The sequence below is a fragment of the Onychostoma macrolepis genome, chromosome 05 (genome assembly GCF_012432095.1).
Source record: "Onychostoma macrolepis isolate SWU-2019 chromosome 05, ASM1243209v1, whole genome shotgun sequence".
Classification (NCBI taxonomy): Eukaryota; Metazoa; Chordata; class Actinopteri; order Cypriniformes; family Cyprinidae; genus Onychostoma; species Onychostoma macrolepis.
In genome coordinates, this window is record NC_081159.1 from 17340329 (window position 1) to 17361652 (window position 21324).

The 21324-nt window shown below is 36.7% G+C and overlaps 1 protein-coding gene across 2 annotated transcripts in view; it reads right to left on the bottom strand.

The window, feature by feature from the left end:
- Positions 1-523: 523 nt before the first annotated feature.
- lamc3 (laminin, gamma 3) overlaps positions 524-21324 on the bottom strand; it is a 77754-nt gene continuing 56953 nt past the window's right edge. For both annotated transcript variants that reach the window (XM_058777705.1, XM_058777706.1), the window contains 16 exons: positions 11915-12103; positions 11461-11712; positions 10800-10953; positions 10573-10715; positions 9277-9455; positions 8705-8897; positions 7135-7379; positions 6948-7024; positions 6722-6856; positions 6355-6607; positions 4373-4516; positions 4025-4127; positions 3077-3279; positions 2590-2730; positions 1867-1969; positions 524-1001 (listed from right to left, as the gene is read on the bottom strand). In XM_058777705.1, coding sequence (XP_058633688.1) covers positions 751-1001; positions 1867-1969; positions 2590-2730; positions 3077-3279; positions 4025-4127; positions 4373-4516; positions 6355-6607; positions 6722-6856; positions 6948-7024; positions 7135-7379; positions 8705-8897; positions 9277-9455; positions 10573-10715; positions 10800-10953; positions 11461-11712; positions 11915-12103 — 2765 coding nt within the window. In that variant the 3' untranslated portion in view covers positions 524-750. The remainder of the gene's footprint in view (positions 1002-1866; positions 1970-2589; positions 2731-3076; positions 3280-4024; positions 4128-4372; positions 4517-6354; positions 6608-6721; positions 6857-6947; positions 7025-7134; positions 7380-8704; positions 8898-9276; positions 9456-10572; positions 10716-10799; positions 10954-11460; positions 11713-11914; positions 12104-21324) is intronic.

A 21324-nucleotide genomic window follows, 5' to 3' on the forward strand; every position in this document is an offset into this window, starting at 1 on the left:
AATATGCCATGTTAGATATTAAATAAGTAAGTTGCATGTCAACAGGCTCAGAAGTAAACACACTGATGCTCATAATGCATGATCACAGTCTTGAGAACAGCATGACACAATATGTTTATTTGGTCTTGATTTACTCACTTTAAACCAAATTTGCAATTTGCAAACTCATGTGCAAGACATTGTGTACACAACCAAATGAATTTGAGTAGATGGCTCCCTCAAGTGGCCAAAAAGAGACCATATTTTGTCAGGAACTCCCATTAGTTAAGGTTAATGGATGGGAAAATTGCATATTACTACAGTACATTGCATGCGAACTTCATAATGTCAGTCTGCAAAACATCAATATTTAAGCATAATGTCAATGTGATCATCTCGGAAGCCCAATAAAGATCACACAGACATTTTGCTTGAATACTGATGATTTAAATTCAAAGTGCTACAGTGTATAAATGCCATCACTTGCATTTTGACTTTTTACCAGTAGAGTAAATAAGGAAAGCCACTCTGTATTCACAACAAATGAAAGTTTATAAAGAATTTACATTTTAATGTCATTAATATGTTCAGTATTGCTTTTCTAACAAGACGCAGCTGAAAGAGGAATGGAAAGGGGGATCTCAGAGGTTTGTTTACTTTTTTTGTTCTTTGGCTTCCCTTGATTCAGATTTTCTGAGGCGACTAACTCCTTTGAGCTACCTCAATGTCTCTCTAAAAGACTACATAACTGATAGACTTCCTTCCCCCGGCTTAGTACCCTTTTTGTGGGCATGTTTTAGGCAAGTTCTGGGCGATGTCAGTCAGACTGTCTCTTTCTTCTCGTATCTCCTGCAGGCTCTGTTCAAGATTTTGCAGCTGTTTCTCTTGATCGTGCGCTGCACTGTGGAGCCTCTGAATCTTTCCGGTGAGAGATGGACTCTCCACAGCACCCTGGAGAACACGAAGACGAGCTGCTGTCTCATTCAGAATGCGATCATAGTTCTCCAGCACCACATTAGCATCTGCTCACATCAATGGGAGAAGAGTATGATTTTGAGATTATTGTTATTTTGTTCCATCTTTTAAAAAACACATAAAAATGAACAACTACTACAAAAAAAGTCCTTGTCCTAGGTATAGGGTTGCAGGGAAAATAAAATAAAATAAAATAAATAGTGCTGTCAATCGATAAAAAACAAAAACAAAAAAACAATTAAATCACTTTAATATTGCAATAATTTCACATTCAATCTTCAAATGAATGTAGAAACAACAAAGAGATAATATTTTTAATATTCGTTTAGTGGCATCTTTTTATGACTATACTAACATTACAGTATAATTGACAGCTATCAATTTTAACATTTATTAGACTTGAAAAACTTCTGATTTAAGTGAACTTAAAACAATCTTCACACAAACCCATTATAATAAATGTCACTGTGCCCTTAAGCAAGTAGGAAATATACAGAAATTGAATAAAGTTATCAAACACTAAATTCTAAATGAAACAGATGAATCCTTAAAGCTACAAAAGTTATTGATCTCCTGTTTTTTTTCTTTTTCTTTTGTTCTCTGATTAACAAACATCACAGCAGCTGGGTTATTAGGTTATTTGGCTGCTATTACTTCGCTGAGGCGAATTGGAGTGCGCGTCTGAAAAGTCTCCTGTTTGATGTGGTCGTAAAGACGTTCTGTGTCTAATTAAATGCAATTCTTGTCAAGAAAAAACCCCTAGCTACCTTAATGTCTGTCTAAAAGACTAGATAACTGCATTAACTGTTTTGAATATTTTTAACACCGTTAAACTGGAAAAATTAATCACCCACGTTAATGTGCTAATTTTGACAGCACTAAAAATAAAATAAAATAAAATAGTGAATTTACCCAGCTGTTTAAGGAGCAGAGTTAGCGTGTTTGTAAAGGACTCCAGCTGACTCTTGGCTGTCTCCATGCTGTCTATCACACTCCTTGAAGAAAGCTGGATGTCCTGAGGAGAAATGGCACATCAGCATCATTGCTATGCAAAACATGAAAAAAATCCCGCCCACCTGCTCCGACCTCCCGATCTAAATCAAATGATTCGCGATACGCGATCCGATTGGAGCACTTCAAAACAGTGAATCATTTTGCGACGCAATGGTTTAACTGATTTGGAGTTTCAAAAAGCTCCGTTGATACTGTGTTCTTTGCTCGCTTTCTCTATATCATTTATTCGTTGTTTGAATAACTGGGGAAATGAAATCATTACAATTAAGAGGCCTAACATACAATGATTTTATTAAACCATGATCACGTTAAAACAGTTTCCGTCGTATTAAAAACAGTGTATAGTTGGGTCAACCTCCGCCTATAGAGTTTTATACGCCTATAAAATGTTTCAAAAGGTTTTTTCACAAAACGCACCCTGCAGATAAGTATCATAATACTTTTTTAAAAATCTAGTCTTTCTCTGGAACATGTAGGCCTACTGCAGCGTCTCAAACCCCCTAAACAGAACGGCAGTACTGAATGTCCAAAGTCTGTGTTCTAATAATAATGACATTGAGGTCCTATCCAACTGGACAAACACTGGCAATTCCACTATCAAGTTAATGCCAAATTGTTTACCTCTGCCTCCATGGTTTCCTGTTTCTGTGCAGCTTGGCTTTCCAGCTCAGTCAACTGCTCCAGGGTGGTGTCCACAGCTGAACGCAACTGTCCAGATGCATGCTTTATCCGTTTCCCCTGCGTGAGGGACACTTTGGCATCCTGTCATGAATAACAACATAACAGGGCTTTCAGTTCCCATCAGTTCTTGCTTCAGTCCAGGCTCCTCAAGGCAATGCAGTGTTTACACTTAGGATCTGATATGACTAAATTGTCTTTCAAAGTTCCATTATACACAACATCTATAATCACAATTTGTTTAACAGAATGAATTATAGCAACAACAACAACAACAACAAAAAACTTTACTGACAAATACTTCGATTCAGTGACTTTGAGAAAAGTATTTCTTATTTGCATAATTCAGACAAATAGACTTTAGCTGAACAGGACTGACAAATATTACCACTTGTTTTTTTGAATACACGTGTGCTTCAGCGTAGCCTACTTTAGCCACTGCATCTGCAGATTCCTGGGCATGTTTAGCTGTGCTGCTCACAGCCGTAGCATTCTCCACTGCAGGCTTGATCATTCTCTCTGTCTGCCTGACTCTTTTTTTCACATCCACCAGGGTCTTTTCTTTCAGCAACTTCTCTCTCTTCAGATATCCTTTGCTATATGTGGGCAGTTGAGGCCAGTCCTGCTCCATGTCTACAGCAGAGAACATTTTTACAACATTAGAGTACATTATCACAACATTTTCACATTTCCATTCCATTATACACTACCATTCAAAAATTCAGTAACATTTCAAAGCCTCTTATGCTCACCAAAATGGCATTTATTTGATCAAAATACAGCAAAAACAGTAAAATTGTGAAATACTATTACAATTTAAATTAAATTTTAATACATTTTAAAAGCTGAATTTTCAGCCAGTCTTCAGTGTCCTTCAGCAATCATTCTAATATTTGCTGCTCATGAAACATTTATTAGTATTATAAAGGTGAAAACAGTTGTGCTACTTACTATATTTTTGTGTAAACTATATTTTTTCAGGATCCTTTGATGAATAGAAGGTTCAGGATTTATTTGAAATAGAAAATGTAATTATAAATGTCTTTATTGTCACTTTAATGCTTTGCAAAAAAAAAAAAATCTTACTGACCCCAAAATTTTGAATGGTATACCGTTCTGCTTTTGTATTTCTCACAGTCCTCAGCTGTACCACATTACTCTCTTTTAATCCCCCTTTTTTTTTCTTTTTTTTTCAAATGCCTAATTTTAACCTCGTTTAACTCAGTTTGCAGTACAGTTTTTAACATTATTCAAGTTGTAATTAGAACACATTTACTTCTATATTTAACTCATTTATTGCTCATCTGTCATCATTTGAAAATGAATTGTATGTATCAACAGTGAAAATATGAAAGAAGTAAAAAGGAGAACCAGTTACCTTCCAGACCCTTCTGTAAAGACAGGATCTCCGCCTCAACCTCTTTCCCTGTCACCACAGAGGAGACGGCTGACACCTTAAATCCCTCAGCCACAGCCGTCAGCTTCAGATAAAAAGACAAAAGATGCATCTCATTACACTGTCTTTTGGCAGGAAATTGTCACATTTGAATTTGCTTTGAGCTGAGAACACATCCCTGTTGTTTTTTCTCTTGTGTTGTAACATTTCCCACCAGGCTGACTGGCAGGAGCTGCTAAAACTCACAGGATGAAAAAACTGCTAGACCTCTTTACTAGGACTTTATTATACTTCTTTGTGTGTTTCTTTAGCAGTGTGGTCAGGCTTTACCTGCTTGAGCTCTTGAACAGTTTTCAGGTGTTTGTCAGCACTGTCCACATGAGGCTGTATTTCCTCTCTGGTCTTATTTATCAAATGCTCTTTGGACTGGACAGAAACATCCAACTCAGCTGTCCTGTTCATCAGGTCCTCGATCTGAAATACAGATTAATTTGTTTCAGAATATATTCTTTCGATGACCTCCACACTCAGAGCACACTATTTATTTATTTTAAAAAATAAAACAATTTTTATTAATATTGTATTGCCTATGGCCTGAGACTCTGGGATATGCTCCAGCCCCACGACCCTGCAGAGGATAAGCAGTATGGAAAAGGATGGATTTTTATCGGCATATCAGCATCATTAACTAATTTTTAAGGTCGAAGTATTTTACAAAAAAATAAAAATAAAATAAAATAATGCAAATAAGCTTCTTACAGATTACAACAAATATATTATTGCTAAAGATCTTTCGATTTTATATTTGTTAAAAATCCTACAGTGAAAACTTTTTAAAAACATCCATTAAGGAACGTTCTAGGTAAAACCAACACCTATTAGAATTAAAGGGATAGTTCACCCCAAAACAAAAATTCTGTCATTAATTGCTCACTGTTATCTCGTTCCAAACCCGTAAGACCTTCATTCATCTTCAGAACACAAATTAAGATATTTTGGATGAAATCCGAGAGCTTTCTGACCCTGCATAGACAGCAACGCAAATACCACACTCAAGGCCCAGAAAGGTAGTAAGGACATTGTTAAAATAGTCCATGTGACATCAGTGGTTCAACCGTAATGTTATTAAGATGAGAATACTTTTTGTGCGCAAAGAAAACAAAAATTACAACTTTAACAATGTCCTTACTACCTTTCTGGGCCTTGAACGTGGTATTTGCGTTGCTGTCTATGCAGGGTCAGAAAGCTCTCGGATTTCATCCGAGGGTAGGGTTGTACGATATTGACAAAAAATTAATTTAATAAAGCCTTTTTTTTTCTAAAAGTGTGCATCTTATGAGTCAAATTCTTACAATTAATCAGTCAGTTAGAATAATAAGACATTTAGGCTGTTACCAAACAAATGAAATCAGTATGAACAAAATTAATCTTTGTAGAAATTGCATCTAAAGTGGCATTTAGATGCATTTACACACTGTTTAATGCAGCTCAGAGGGACATGGAGTGCTTTAACCTGCAATTACAAATGCATAATGTTTATATATTTTAAACATAAAACATTGAATACTGATATTATTTAAAAAATTAAAAGATACTTTAAATGTGAAATTAAAACCACCAGTAGATGGCAGAAAGTTACTGTAAATAAGTGAGTCATTGCAACTGAACCGAATCATTATAGCCGAAACATATACATTTTCTGCCCCCATATCTTGAATTTTGTGATCACTCTTAATGAATTTTAATAGACTGAATCATGCAGTGAAAGAACGCACTCTAAACGCACATGTGCACTGTTTAACCCAGTAGAATTTCTTCACGTAATGTATGCGTGCAATCCCTAGGTGTTTTGTTTGGTTTTTGCAAAATACTCGATAATGCCAAATCGCACATTGTTAAAACAACAATTACCATATTATCGCAGACGATATATATCGCACACCCCTACGTTAGGGTGAGTAATTAATGACAGAATTTTCTTTTGGGTGCACTATCCCTTTAAAAGTATGACAGTTCAATTAGAAATGCTTGTTAATATATAGCTTTGCTTACAAAACATATGGCTGGACCATAAAATAATGTTTATGAAAGCTTCTGAAAATTATTTGTTTGTCATGTTGCGGAATAAGTCAACTGATGACATCTAAAGCAGTAATTTTAGCTATAAAATAATTTATAATTTTCCGTAAATCAACTCTAGAAGTATAAGATTTTAGTTAATAAGATTAAAATACATGAACGTTGAATAATAATTAGTGTATCGAGGCATCAATAGCATTACCACAATGTCCATTCATAATGCATGAACAAACCTCTGTGATTTCAGGATCCTGGGTTGCTGTGACATTTATTTGATTGAGCATCTGTGAGAAAGACGTTATATTGGACTCCTGCACTTTGAGGGTGAAATTGCCATCCGTTCTGCGCAGTTCAGATAGTGAAGCGGTGATGTTCTCTAAAATGGCAGCTATCTCGGAGTTGTGCCTCTGAAGTGACAGGTGTGTCACTAAAGTTTCATTAACCTCAAGCGTCAGATTCTCCTTCAACTGCTGCATCTCCTCCAGCCTTTGAGACAAAAATAGATAGACAGTGACATTTAAAATGAGTTATTAAAGACCAATACCCAGGGAACCCCAAATTGTGCTTGATGAACACAGACACAAACATAATGTAACTCACTTCTCTGTGAGATCCTGTACATAGGACTCTGTGGAGTTGTCTTCTAGTAAAGTTATCAGCTGTGAATAGGTTCTCTTAGCCATTTTAACAGCATCTTCTGCTATCCGCTCTATATGAGCTGCCATGTCTGTGTGACTGTTAAAAGAAAACGTTAGAAACAATGTTGGCAGAAGTCACATCTAAAACTCGAATAGACATTTATAGTAAATTCAGTATTTCTGCTAACCTTTTCACTAGCACCTCAGACTCATTCACTATGGCGTTCCATTTGTTTGGTTCTTTAGGGATTACAGATGGGATGACCTGAGAATAAGATGTTTGAAGAGAAGCAGAGAGACACAAAAGCCTCCATTAAGACACGTTCTCTGGCCAGACAGATTAGACATTCATTTAATTGATCTGTGCAGTCTCACCATGCTGTTAAGGTCAAGAGTCATCTTCTGAAGCTGGTCTTGCATATTCAGAGCAGCGGATAATGTGTCACCAAGCTCTTGACACTCATTTTCACCCTTCAGAGTCTTTTCTTCCTCTGTAACTTCTCCTCCGCTGTCTGTTAAGTTGCAGTTCAATGCCGTTGCAATGCTACGCAGCTGCAGCTGTAAGGTCTGGGCAGATGTTTCCAGCTGTGAGAACTGCTTAATGAAGGCCTCACGAGCCTCTGCATCAAAGGAGGAACATCAGTGTTGCATCAGTAGGGAGTTTTCAGCAAAACGACTGTCACTAGCAGAAACAACAAAGCTGAATGGAGGCACAATATGTTCTACATTTGTCTTAAATAAACTGTGATAAATTGAAAAGTGACTGTACAAACCATACTAGACAAATTTGTTTCTCTTAGCAAACAATACCCTTCAAAACAAACAAAAACAAAGTTTTTTTTTTTTTTTTTAAATAAGACTTTCATGCTCACCAAGGCTGCAATTCTACAGCCTTATAAAATACAGTAAATTCAGCAAAACTGTAAAATACCATTACAATTTAAAATCTATTTGAATGTATTTTAAAATGTCAATATTCCTGAATTTTCAATATTATGTCAATATTAAAGCTGAATTTTCAGCAGCCATTACTCCAGTCTTCAAAGTCACATGATCCTTCTGAAATCGTTCTAATATGCTGATTTGGTTCGCAAGAAATATATCTTATCGTTATAATCATCCCTGAAAATAGCTGCTTAATATTTTTTTCAGGATACTTTGATGAATAGAAAGTTCAAAAAACAGCATTTATTTGAAATTGATTTTTTGTAACATTATAAATGTCTTTACTGTAATTTTTGATCAAATTAATGAGTCCTTGCTGAATAAAAGTATAAAAAATAAATATACTATACAAACTCTTTAAAAGCATTGTGTGTTACTACAGTTATGTTGTTAGTCCAATTTCTGCGTGTTTACACAACTGATTTTTTGGTCAGCAGGATGGCACTGACATTAAATATGTTGTAATAAAATGTTAGATTTAAAAATGTTGGACATTTATTTTTCATAGAACAGTTTCAAGTGAAAACTAGACATTCGGTGTAATATTTTTATGACAGTGTCCATATTGCACATATTGCATATTAACAATTACAACAGTACATAAACAACTACACAAACAGCTCTAATTACACATTAAACACATTTTATTTACATTGTGTTACTTACCACTAACAATATAATGATGCTAATTAGGCATTAAAAGGGGCATTATTAATGATTTTTTATATAATTAATCTGCCTACTATGTAGTAAGCATAGTAAATGTGCTGTACTTGCTGCATGCATCAGATTTCTTGTGCCAGTATACTGGACATTGAATATTATATACTATAGTATTATTTATTGTAGTATAAAATACAATGTAATATTATATATTATTGTACTATTGTACCCCCTGATACTTTGCCATTTAATATGCGTTTACCAAACACAGCGTGTTTGTGAATTCTCTTATCTTGGGAGTGAGGAGGTTAATAACTTTTGTTTAAGAGCTTTTCACCTTGAATAGCTAGGAGGTCCTCCAGGGCATTGGGCAGATAGTCTTCAACTTGGTCCTTCTGTATGTGATTGTCCAGGCCGTTATGTTGGTGTCTGTGCAGCTGGCGTCCACGATAATGCCGACTGTATCTATTGCAGTCATAGCCGCTGAGCAGTGTCTCCAACTCCTGCAGTCTGGCCTTCAGTTTACTGGCCTGTACACATAACAATGTGAAATAAAAATCATTAACAAAACCTGTGAGAAAAACGTAGAGACAATTTGTAAAAGCACTCAATTACAGCAGTAGACGTAGCTTTGATTGTTAAAAATATCCATCACACCTTATTAGCTTGAGCCCACTGAGCTTTGCACTACCATTTAAAGGGCAGAGCTAAAACCAGCCTTGCATTACCACCCATTCATACTTATTATGAAACACCAGGAAGATGTAGGTCAGGGAGACCTAAGCATCTGAGCAAAGAAACTTAGTGAGTGGGTGAGATAACACGTAATAGTGAACCTTTTAATTTGCTGAGCAACCATTACATCCATCATCATCTCTCTCTCTCTCTCATGCACTGAGGAAGGCCCACCTGGTCTCTGATGAGACTGTAGCACACAGGGCACTCCTCACATTGGTGGGTCAGGCGGTTCTGGTAGTAGTTCAGTTCACACTTGTCACACTTATAACCAACAAACCCATGGCGACAAGAACACGTCCCATTGTCATGGCACTGCATCAAGGACGAGCCCATGGGGTCACAATTACATGCTATAGTTGGGAGATTGACAAAGAGAAACAATGACTCTCCAACACTTGAAACAGGTATGTGAAAGACACAATAGACAAAATTATATCTAAAATGTTAAAGGGATAGTTCACCCAAAAATACAAATTCTGTCGTTAATTACTCACCCTCATGTTGGTCCAACACAAATTAAGATTTTTGATGAGTTTTGATGAAATCCGAGAGCTTTCTGACCCTCCATAGACAACAACGAACACATTCAGGGGCCAGAAATGTAGTAAGGACATTGTTATAATAGTCCATGTGACATCAGTGGTTCAACCGTAATTTTATGAAGCTACGAGAACACTTTTTGTGCTCAAAGAAAACAGAAATACAGACTTTATTCAACAATTCTTCCTTGAATGTTCACGTCGTGAATATTATTGCAATTACTGTTGTATCATTGTGTGTTTTGTATGACAAGGAAAGCTCTAGCCACTCCCACTGATTAACCAGCTGTCTTTGATTGCTTGTTTGAAAAACTGATGTGTATCCTGAAGAAGGCTTTGAAGCCGAAATGCGTAGATCTACCTTTTTAACTATTTTTATGATTTAGCCCAGCCAATTAAATGTTTTTTATTGTTTCTACGAGAGCCTTGGAGTAATTAATCTTTCTAATTCTTCCTTGAACTTGGTAGTTCAATAGTTCTGTCTATGGAGAGCTCAGATTTCTTCAAAAATATCTTAATTTGTGCTCTGAAGACGAACGAAGGTCTTACGGGTTTGGAACGGCATGAGGGTGAGTAATTAATGACAATTTTTATTTTTTGGGTGAACTATCCTATTAAATATGCATGTTTAAAAAGAATTAAATCGTGTTATAATACTCCCTGGAATGGATCAAAATCTACGTTTATTTAGCTGAATTCACAGTAAAATACAGTGGCTAGCAGAGTAACATTGACAGCTGACTACTATAATTTGTTTACTAAATAGTTTTATTTTTAATTTGTTAATAATTTAATAAAATGAAAAGTTCCAATAAAACATTAAAATTTAAATATTAAACCATTTTAAAGATCAAATAAATCAATCAATCTCTTTCAGGGCAAATCTGACTTATGTCCAGTGTCTGGTTCTAATGATTGATTTCAATACCTCTGCAGCCTCTAGAGGAGAAACCAAAGAATCCCATTCGACATGTGTCACACGACAGCCCCTCTACACCTGTTCGACACATGCACTGTCCTGTGATTGGATGACATGCTGAAGACGAGGAGCCAATGGGGTTGCAGTTACACCTATAGAACAGAAGAAAAGAGCATAGAATTTATGCGGTTTACTTTATAGGCTGATAGACTGACAGACATACTGATAGATCTTACATTGCGCAGCCCAAGCCTGGCTGCAGGTTGAAGTAGCCAGTTTCGCACTGTCCACAGTCTCTCCCTGTCACATGACTCAGGCAAACACATTTTCCTGTATCTGGGTGACAGTCATTCGGTGATCCTGATGTCCCAGCCACGTTACAGGCACAAGCTGAGAAACAGAAATTCATAACTTCACAATGCAATTTACCCAGAATGTTAAGTTTCCTGAAATTCTTACAAAGAATTTCATAAAAAATCTTCTCACCCACATGATCGCAAATGATGTATAGCTCATGCACAAAATGTTTTTTTAATGTCTACATTCTAATGAGGCATGCAACAAAGCAAGATCTTGAACAAGGACAAAATGCTTAATGTTGCCGAGCTTCTCAAAAACAATTTAATCTAAGTTTTGAAGTCTCAAAGCATCAACACCTTTCCATTGACTTCTATTGTTTTTATACTCAGCTAATGATATTTTCTGTCTCTTACTCATTTTCATTTACGTATCTTAAGTATATTAAGCCATTTTCTTTTGGCTGGTTTCCACAATGTAGGTGATTTTCAATTTTACTGTCCTTATGAGGATAAGTAGGTGACTACATATTCCTTTCCCCCCAAAATCAACAATCACATCTTCATTTTGTGCAACATTCATGTTTTAAATGATACTCACGTTTGCACTTTCGCTCTGGATTGAGTTCATTGGCCAAAGCGTTGCCGTAGTAACCTGATCTGCATTTTTCACAATGGTCCCCAGTCGTATGTCCCAGGCATTTCAGGCAGCGTCCAGTCATGTGATCGCACACACCCACTGCATTGGGATCCACGTTCCCATTACACTCGCACCTCACACATGGTTGCACTTTGCCTCCCCAGCCCAGAGGGTTGCCATAGAAACCATCTTCACATAATTCACACCGTACACCTGGGAATCCATTAAAATCCATTAACACAATCTACTTCTATTTATTATCACCCTTTATGTTTGTGCCTCGGGTGCAAGCATCTGCTAAATGCATATTTATTTACAGTGAGTGCATAATGTATTTTAACTACTAATCTGTTTGCATATTGATGTTGAACTGAACTGAATTATGTAAATAGCACATAAACTGACTGCAACTGACCCCTTTGGCCTGTTGGACAGTTGGTACAAACCACGTCCCCCGTCTCTGGCACCTGGGCACAGGTGGTGTGATCTGGACAAGGACAAGGTAAGCATTCGCCTGGGCTGCCAGTCAGTGCATTGCCATAGTGACCGTCTTCACAAAGCTCACAATAACGGCCTGTGGTGAAATCTCTGCAGTCACACACACCTGCAATAAAACACACACAAAGAAAGCATATACAACTTGCGCACAAACAAAACTGTTAGGGCGGGTTTTTGACACACATTTCACGATTCGATTATATTGCGCTTCACAAGCTTGCAATTCAATTCAATTCAATTCAGTAATGATAATTTTGTATAGGCTATATATCAGGTACAGTGCGTGGCAAATTTTCTCAAGGAAAAAAAAAATCCCTCAACTAATGCTGTAAAATAGACATGAGAGTCGGTTGGTACTACATTATAATAATATTGAAGGTTAAAATGAACTGATTTGTATACAGACACTTAAATTACACTCGAATGAAAGTTTTTATAATATTGAAGTAATACTAAATTTAACTTTAAATGATATATTTATATTTCTACTCCAATTCATTTTTTGAAATATAAACATTTAAATCATTGAAATCTTGACGGATTTACTCAAATATAAACACTGAAGCACAGTAAAAAATTATAGTGCATATATTCAGCGAAATGCTCCTCTCTAGAGTTAATTTTTCTAGCTGACAAGCGATTTTTGGTCACAGAATGTGTTTTTTTTTTCACGCTGCCTCTTCTCTTGAACTAATCGGTGCTACAACGATCTGTCACTTCACATTAAAAAGCACTAAAACGGCATTTATTGTTTAAATATTGTAATAAAATGGACAGAATTCGAAATATGAGACTTTGTTTTATATCAAAAGTAACAAAGCACTAAGCTTATTGCGATTTATTGGATAGGAGGTGCGCTTCAATGTTCTGTTCATTAACTGAAAACCAGCTAAACTAATTGATTCTTGGGATTTAAGGATCAATATTGTTTCGAAAAAATGAGAATCGATTAAAATCGAGAAAGCAATATTTTTTTTACCCAGCCCTAAAAAATGACCCTTTTTTAATTTAAAGTGCATATATTGAAACAAGAAGTGATTTTGGAGACAAACATGAAGTCAGACACTCTAAGACAATCATCAGATTCATTGAACCTCACACACTGAAACTCAGTATTGCAGCTCCATGAATACAATATGAGTTTCTACAAAAGCAAACAAACTCAGATGGCTTTCTGGTTCAGTGCAGAAACACCAGGGTATGAGCAATCACGTATCAACCCATCAGTTCAGACAAGCAGCTCAACACTGCCAGTGTCAGCACAAAAACACAGGCTGTAATATGCCACTGGGCAAAACCCTGGGCTCCATTTGGATTCTGCCCACACGCCCTGACAGTTTCATTTCACAGAAATTAAAAACAAGTAGAGATATACTACAAAACACATAATAAGGAAGAATGTATATTAAATAATTGACAAAATAAATATAAATATTTATGCATACTAAACAAATACTGTAGGCTAATATTATATATAAAATTAAACAAACATTTTATAATTTTCAAGTGTATGTATATTTGTGTGTGTGTGTGTGTGTGTGTGTGTGTGTGTGTGTGTGTTTGAGAGAGAGTACAAAATCACTTTGTACAGAATCCAACGAACATACATAAATAATATAGACGTGCATAACCCTCACCTGTGATAAAGGTGAAAAGTGCACTACCCATCTGAAACAGCAGATGGCAATATAATATTATATTAAACGTGTGAGTGAGCGTGAGAGAAAGAATGTGACAAGACTAGTCGGTTACTACGCAGCTTGAAACTATCAGACTGTTCAAATGCATCTGTCTTCAAAAGCTCATTAAAATATTTCTGATTCAGTGGTAAGACCTTAATTTAAAGGTAATTTATTCTCTTTACCAATAAGAACATAAAATCTCCAGATATATGTCTTTCTCTCAGATTATTAGGCAAAGCTGCTATAAGAGGGCCAAACAGCATTATGGGCTAAATTCCTGACCTTTGACTTTAAAGAGTCATCAGATGCCCATTTAGTTTATATGATTCTTTAGGGTCTTAATGAAAAGTCTATAACATACTTTGGTTAAAAGTTCTCAATGGTAGTGTAAAAAACACCTTTTTCACCCTGTCAAAATCAGCTCTGTTTTCAGCAAGCCATTCTAGTCCATGTTGCTTTAAATGCTAATGAGCTCTGCTGACCCCGCCCCTTTCTTCCGTGGGGTGACGAGCAGACTGTAAACTTCAGCCGAGAAACTGGCTAACTAGCACATTATTAGGAAAGGCGATTTGCAAAGATTCATAAAAAAAAACCCTTCTCATTCATTCTCATACTCACTTCTTCTGTAGATGAAGCTGGATCACGAATGATTCGCGCGAACATAGACACATTTAGGTAGATCGGGGATCAGCGCATTCCCTTCAAAACGAAAGTAACGTTAATCCTCTGCGTCTTCAGCGGCTCAGATGTCGGGAGTAACTGAAGACTGCTATATTCATTACTACATCAAACAACAAAACACTTTAATCGCTTAGGAGACATTCTTGTCTACATCTGCTCCAGCGGTGAAACAATGGCGGACTGATGACAGCTCACTCAGGGCGGGTCTAAGGTAAGACGGTCTTGTCAATCAACTATCGTGGGAGTGGTCTGTACAGAACTACATCATTCTGAGAGGAATCTCAGAATGGCCTGATTTGAGAAATGTGATTTTAAAATAGGGATTAAAAAAACGAAAAAAAAAAACACTGGGTGGATTTTTATCATTATAGGATGGATGTGTACACACACTTCCAACACACATTTATGTTCAAACAACTTGTAAAGTGAATTTTGCATCCGATGACCCCTTTAATACATAATGCATAAGTATGTTTAAAAGAACGTGATTCTTGACCTGTGTATGTATGAAATACATACATCACATGAGATGAATAGTAAAACAGCCTTTGAAGAACAAGTATTCAGAAAGATCAAGGAAAATAACAGCATAAAATAAACACTCTTATAGTGTTAGTGTTGAAGTTCCCTATTGAGACAGTTTAAAGACAAATCACCAGCAGAAAGAAATCAATAATAAAACTATAGCGTTAAAGAAATTAAGTCCCTAAAATAACCAATCTGTGGTAAAGATGCCTTCAGAAGCTGAAGCTAATACACCGATTGAGATATTCAGATGGTTTGAATAAAAGCACAAAGAACTACGCAATACAAGTTGATGGTGAAAAACAACTCTTTTGTCAGTAAGGTCATGTGGAGCACTGTGTGATGGTTAATTCACACCTATCAATCAGATAATCACGTCCTTAACATTAAAGGATAAAGACTTCAGATTCCTGCTGTCCCTCAAATGCACTAAATGCCACTGAGGGAATTTGCAAGGTTAACACTAATAGATTTAATAAGGCTTTACTGAGAGAAGTAGCTGTGCCTCAGAGAAAAAATAAAAGAGAAAGAGAGAGAGAAAAGTATTGGGTAGGGGTAGGAATGCATTGATATGGAAATAATACAGCTAGTTATTTATATTATTTTAATTATTTATGAAATAAATAGTTGTATAGCCGATAACGTAAATGGAAAGCATACTTCCACAAATATTATGTATTATACTTGTGTTATATTTGTGAATAAAGCATATAAAATATAGGCCTAGTACATATTCAGTCCCCACCACTGTCCAGGAAGACATGCTTCCTTATAAGCAGGAGTACTATCTCTAGTTTGGAAGACTTTGTGATTTCGAAGATTTTGTCCAGCATTAATAGATCTAAATCAGAGGCAGAGAAATAAGGAGAAAGCAAGCAAGAGACTAAGAGGAACAGACAGATGGACAGAGAGATCAATAACGGGAACCAGTGTGATAACTTCAAATGAAAAGCACCTTAGTTCATAAAGAAGTCTGGAGTCTTTTAAGAAAAGACTGTAGGGGTGTCTGATTTTATAAGCAGCTGGATTCGGCCGTGTTCCTCTTCCTCTGTTTATTTGTTCTGCTGAATTAGATTTAGGAGGCATTTTATTTTCAGTCTTTGGGAGGTCTGGGAACACAGTGTGTATGCACAGACATATGTGTCTGTGTCGGTCTGACCTGCAGGAAACAAATTTAACTCTAAAAGTCTTACTAAAAGAACCACCGCCCCATATATCACTTCACCAAGACAAACCTCAACTCTCACAAAGATCAATACCCCTCTCTTACACAACAAAACAGAGGACTCACAGCAACACCACATAATGCAGAGCAAAAATGTTTGGAACACTCTGCTATACCTTAAAGTACAGCAAACCAAAGCCAATTTTGGTCTTTTTATGGCGTCAGAAAACTTAGAATATAATACAGAAGCCACATGGACCACATTTTCGGGGACTTTGTAACTGTGTGGAAAGAATTGTGTTTTTTATGGTTTTATGAAAGAGAGCACATGAGGGTGAGAAATGACAATATTCAATTTTGAGTGAACAAAATGTATGGGTTCTCAAACACTAAATTCAAGGTCATGAAGTGAGACAACATTACAGATTTTGTCAGTGACCCATTTCATTTCACTTCACTGCCCCAGTAATGTTGCAATCCAAAGGCAACAGGTGACATGGAAAATTTGGACCAGATTAATTTTAATCATAACTGAGGGCTTGAAGATGACGGATGACATTTCTGTCAGCATTACAACCGGTGATGAGAATGTGTGCAATCCAGCTGAAATGATTAATCACAGGACGTTTTTCAACATGAACAGCCAGTTACACCTGGTCACAAAGGTATAAAGAGACAGACAGAAGGGAGAATGGGAAGGTGAGAGAGGTTACATTTAATTCTGTTTGAGTGTAAAAGAAATGCTGGCTACCATCTGTCTGTTGGCCTCGGCGGATGTTAAAGTTGCCCTTATGGTAATACGAGACAGATGTGGCAGCTATTGACTGGCAGATGCCATACACACACACACACACACACACACACACACACACACAGAAACAACCACTTCCCTGTGTGCAGACCAAAAGCTGCTGGCATGGAAGTTGCGTTCATTTGCATTCTGAAACAAAAGTCTCCTTATTCCCGCAAACTGCTTCAGGATGATATCATTCAACATTATCTCACAGAGTCTGATTTATATTTAATGGCTAATCAATCAAGATTAATCAAGTTAATTTTACATGCTGTCCAACTAATGGTCACAAAAGAGGCTGGATTCATTTTGTATTCAAATCAGAATCCTAAATATTCACAGACTCATCTGTGCTATGCAAAGCAGGACGATATCCATGGCCAGAGGTCTGCTGAGATTATCATATCAATGTCTTTATTTGAAATCTTGCATCTTTTCAGGCAAGTTTATTCCTAGCGCCTGACATTTGTACCTTTCCTCTTTCTGAATTATTCACTGCTTTAGGGTGGCTAAATGTCAGCACCTCCACATGGGCCCTTCCTGACTCTTTGAGAGGGGTGAAAGAATGAGAGTAAAATAAAGACGTCCCTCTCTTTCCAAAAACAGAGGCTTGAAAAGGACCCATCCCTGCAGCTGTCCTTTGGGAAAAGGGCGTTCTTGACCTCCGGTAGCTGCCAGACTACATCCGTCATAAGGCGGTCGAGCTTGTTAGAATATTCATTACAGTTTGGTCTACATTAAAGAGCTAATTACACTGTAGCATTTTCATTTATGAGGCTCCAGATGGTTAGCCAAACACTTTTTATGTTGCAATGGCATCAGATAGAATAAATCTTTGAAATCAATTACAGCAAAAATATTTATTTAAGAGTTTGTATGTGTCTTTATTTATGCTTTGTTTTACCTTCTGTTGTTATGTATAGCACAGCGTTTCTGAGTATAGACTATTGTTCAAAAGTCTGGGGTGGGACTTTTGAATTTCTTCTTCAAAGAAATAAATGGCTTTATTCTATTATAATAAGAAATCATTTCTGAGGGATCATGTGATGCTGAGGAGTGAGGACTGGAGTAACGGCCTCGGAAAATTTGGCTTTGCCATTACAGGAATAAATTACATTTTACAATATATTAAAATAAAAGACAGCTAATTTATTTGCATTTCACAATATTGCTGTATTTACTGTATTTTTAAACAAATAAACGCAGCCTTGGTGAGCCTTGAAAACTAAGGAATATATAGCAGTCTAGAAATAAAATCAAATGAATTTTTAATAAATAAATAATTCTTGTATTGTGTACCATGCACAAGGTGTATTGGCAAACGGACATCTGAAGCTTCAGAATGATTTTACTCACCGATGTCCTGATACTCACTTCTAAAAGAGAAACTACAAAGATTGAAAGCTGAGTCTTTTCATTCAGTCTTTGAATTGAAGATATGTTCTCACAACTCTGAACAATAGACAGCCGATCATCTATGACAAAGACAGGCAGATGTCTTTCTCACTACAGAACGTCTTCCATGTATTTTCCCTTCTCCTTTCATTATCTTTTTCACCTCCTTCATAAGGCCGGATTCAATGTAGGAACAATGATGATGGTAGGAACAGAAAAAAAAAAATCAGAATAGAACATTCAGAAAAACAGCCTTTTTAATGTGTGAGTCACCTTTATAAAACACATTTTAAAACCCATGTGAACACAGGACCTCATGTAATACAAGGATGCGAGAATATATTTAAGTCTGGGGTGACCATTCAGTTCTCTTTAGGCAAGCTTGTGCTGTTATCTTCTTTATTTGCTGGTTTTGATTAAGTAAATATTACAGACAAACATCCTAAGCAGATGAATGCTATTTTTATGTGCTGTTATGCGCTATACAATTATTCATTGTTTTTGCTATATTTACTGATCCAAATCGAATGCACATCTCTTTTGCAAAGGGTGTGGAGAGAAAGAAAGTGTGAAGAAGAGAGAATGAAAACGACACAATGGCGCAAGGTGAGATATAAATGCTCTTGCACTTTCTGTGACTGTAGCAGTTAATGTAAATGCATTTATATGAAAACCCATATTATCAGCAAACCCCTCTTTTTCTGCTGCTCTCTCTATTCTTTCCCTGATTCTTCCATACAAATACAAGCCCTCTCAGCCTAATTTTATGGATGGGATCCCTTAAATTAACGCGCTCGGGAAAAGTACTCAAGAAAGAGACCAGAAAACACACACGCATGCAAAATATATGTGCATCCGAAGGACATATGCTTGACTTCATTAGCCCTCCAGCACAACACTGTGCCACCGTTCCATTTTTCCGCTGCAAATATGAACTTTTTCCAATCTGTTGTGTTGCTCGCAGGAAAATAGAGATGACACGAACAGGCGGACTTTAAATAAATCACAATTACAAAGCACCACTGGATCCAGCCCGGAGAGGTGAGATTCCCTCCTCTCTTATCTCCGACCAAACAAACAACACCTGTGCTGAGTGACAAGACTAATAACCAATTAACAGCCAATTACAACCATATTACATTACAGGGAGAAACACCCTCTCGTGCGGAAATAATAAATCAAAGGGGTGTGGCCTGTCAGTGTACAAACCCATCCTGAAGTGGAAATAAGATTGAATTAATGCTCATCAAAGGACTAACAAAACATAATTACGCTTACGAATGCAAAACGAGATTAAAACACACTTTGGTTTTTGGCACGGAGAAAAATGAAGAGTGACGTATGCATATGCTAATGAAAAGCACGCTGGTTTTCAGCAGGGACCTTGCGGGCCTAGTTCTATTTACGAACCTGGAAAATATTTAAGCAGCTAAATGGCAATGAACAGCGCCCGCTGTGACTTAGGCGAAATCTGCTTTGAAGTTAAACAGGTTCATAAATAAATAAAAGGAACGGGCTCCTCCTTTTCTCTGGGGAGGTGGAGATTTCCTGTGCATACATTCGTTCGATCTTTCGCCCCCCCCCCCCTTGAGCTCCTTTTGCTTTGATTCCCTCTTTCCTTCTTCCTTCCATTCCCTCCCTCTTTCACGCATATATGCAAATCGCTTACTCTCGTTTGTCCTTTTGCCTACCCCGAGTGGTAGATAAAGTCATGTCTGACATTAATTTGTAATGTTAAAGACTTGTACCAAACTAATCACACATTACACTCATAATAAGAACGATGGAGGTTTAATTTGCCGCATATTAAAAGAGTGAAATTACTCATCAGTGCGAAAGAGAGACAGTCAGAGCCAGCGAGGGGGAGAGAAAGAGGGGAGGACGAGCGCCAAATCCACGCCAGGAGTCGTTGCTGAAAGTAGACGAACACAAACAAACAATCTTTGTTGTGCAATCGACATTACAATTAATTAGCCCCTGGCTGGCTCGCAGGTCTAATAGAGGAGAGAGGAACGAGTGTGAACTCTATCTACCCTGTACAGAAAGACAGTCTGCCATTCTAGCTGCTAATGGGGTCACGGAAAGAACAAGAGGAGGAATGAAAAAGTGAGAGAGGAACAAGGGGAAGCAGTGCAGAAAATGACAGAAACAAGAAGAGGATTGTGAGAAGAACATTTGAGTGATTTTGCTGGAGGTATAAAAATGTATTTGGAAGCCTACAGTATAAGCAGACCACTTGTGGATAAATTGCAGCAGTAAGTATGGCAGCTGTAGGACTAGAACTTCCATCTTTTATATAAAAGAGCAAATGGTCTTTTTGATAGAGGCTTCTTTTAATCTAGAAGAAATAGGAACTGTACTTGTAGGTTTACTACACCACTATTTAAAAGTTTGGAAACACTGTAGCTCTTAATTAGTAAAAATGCATTCAAAAACTTGTATACAGTTTAAAATAATGAATATTTAAAATAAGTTTTTTACAATTCTATAATAATTTCAAGTTTTTTATAATTATAATTCTAAAATTATATCTACCACTCAAAAGTTTGGGATCATTTTATTTATTTTTTTTGATTGTTTGAAAGAAAGTAATACTTTTATTTACCATGGATGCATTAAATTTATCAAAAGTGACAGGAAAGACCCAATAATGGCTTTGTTTGGAGTCACATGCGACATTCATCATAACTAAAGATAAAGAAAATACCTTGGCATTTGCAACATTAATAGCTAGAAGAAGAATTATTTTAGAGTGGAAATCACCAATGCCACCTAAACTGTCACTATGGCTTAGTAATGTAATGTTCTTTCTAAAAACTGAAAAAAATCTATATATTTTCTCAGAGGATCAAGCAGAACATTTTACAAAACATGGGATCCTTTAATAATCTATATCGAGAAGAATGTACTCCTACAACTTTGAGCCCCCACCCCCACACCCCCACATCCTCTACCCCTGACCCCATGTTTTTTGTTTTGTTTTGTTGTTGTTGGTAGAAAAGATAAAAATTAAAGCATTTGAAAGTGCCTCTGTTACTGAATGCTTTCAATGTACCTTGTTCTGACAAAAATATAATAAAAAAGTG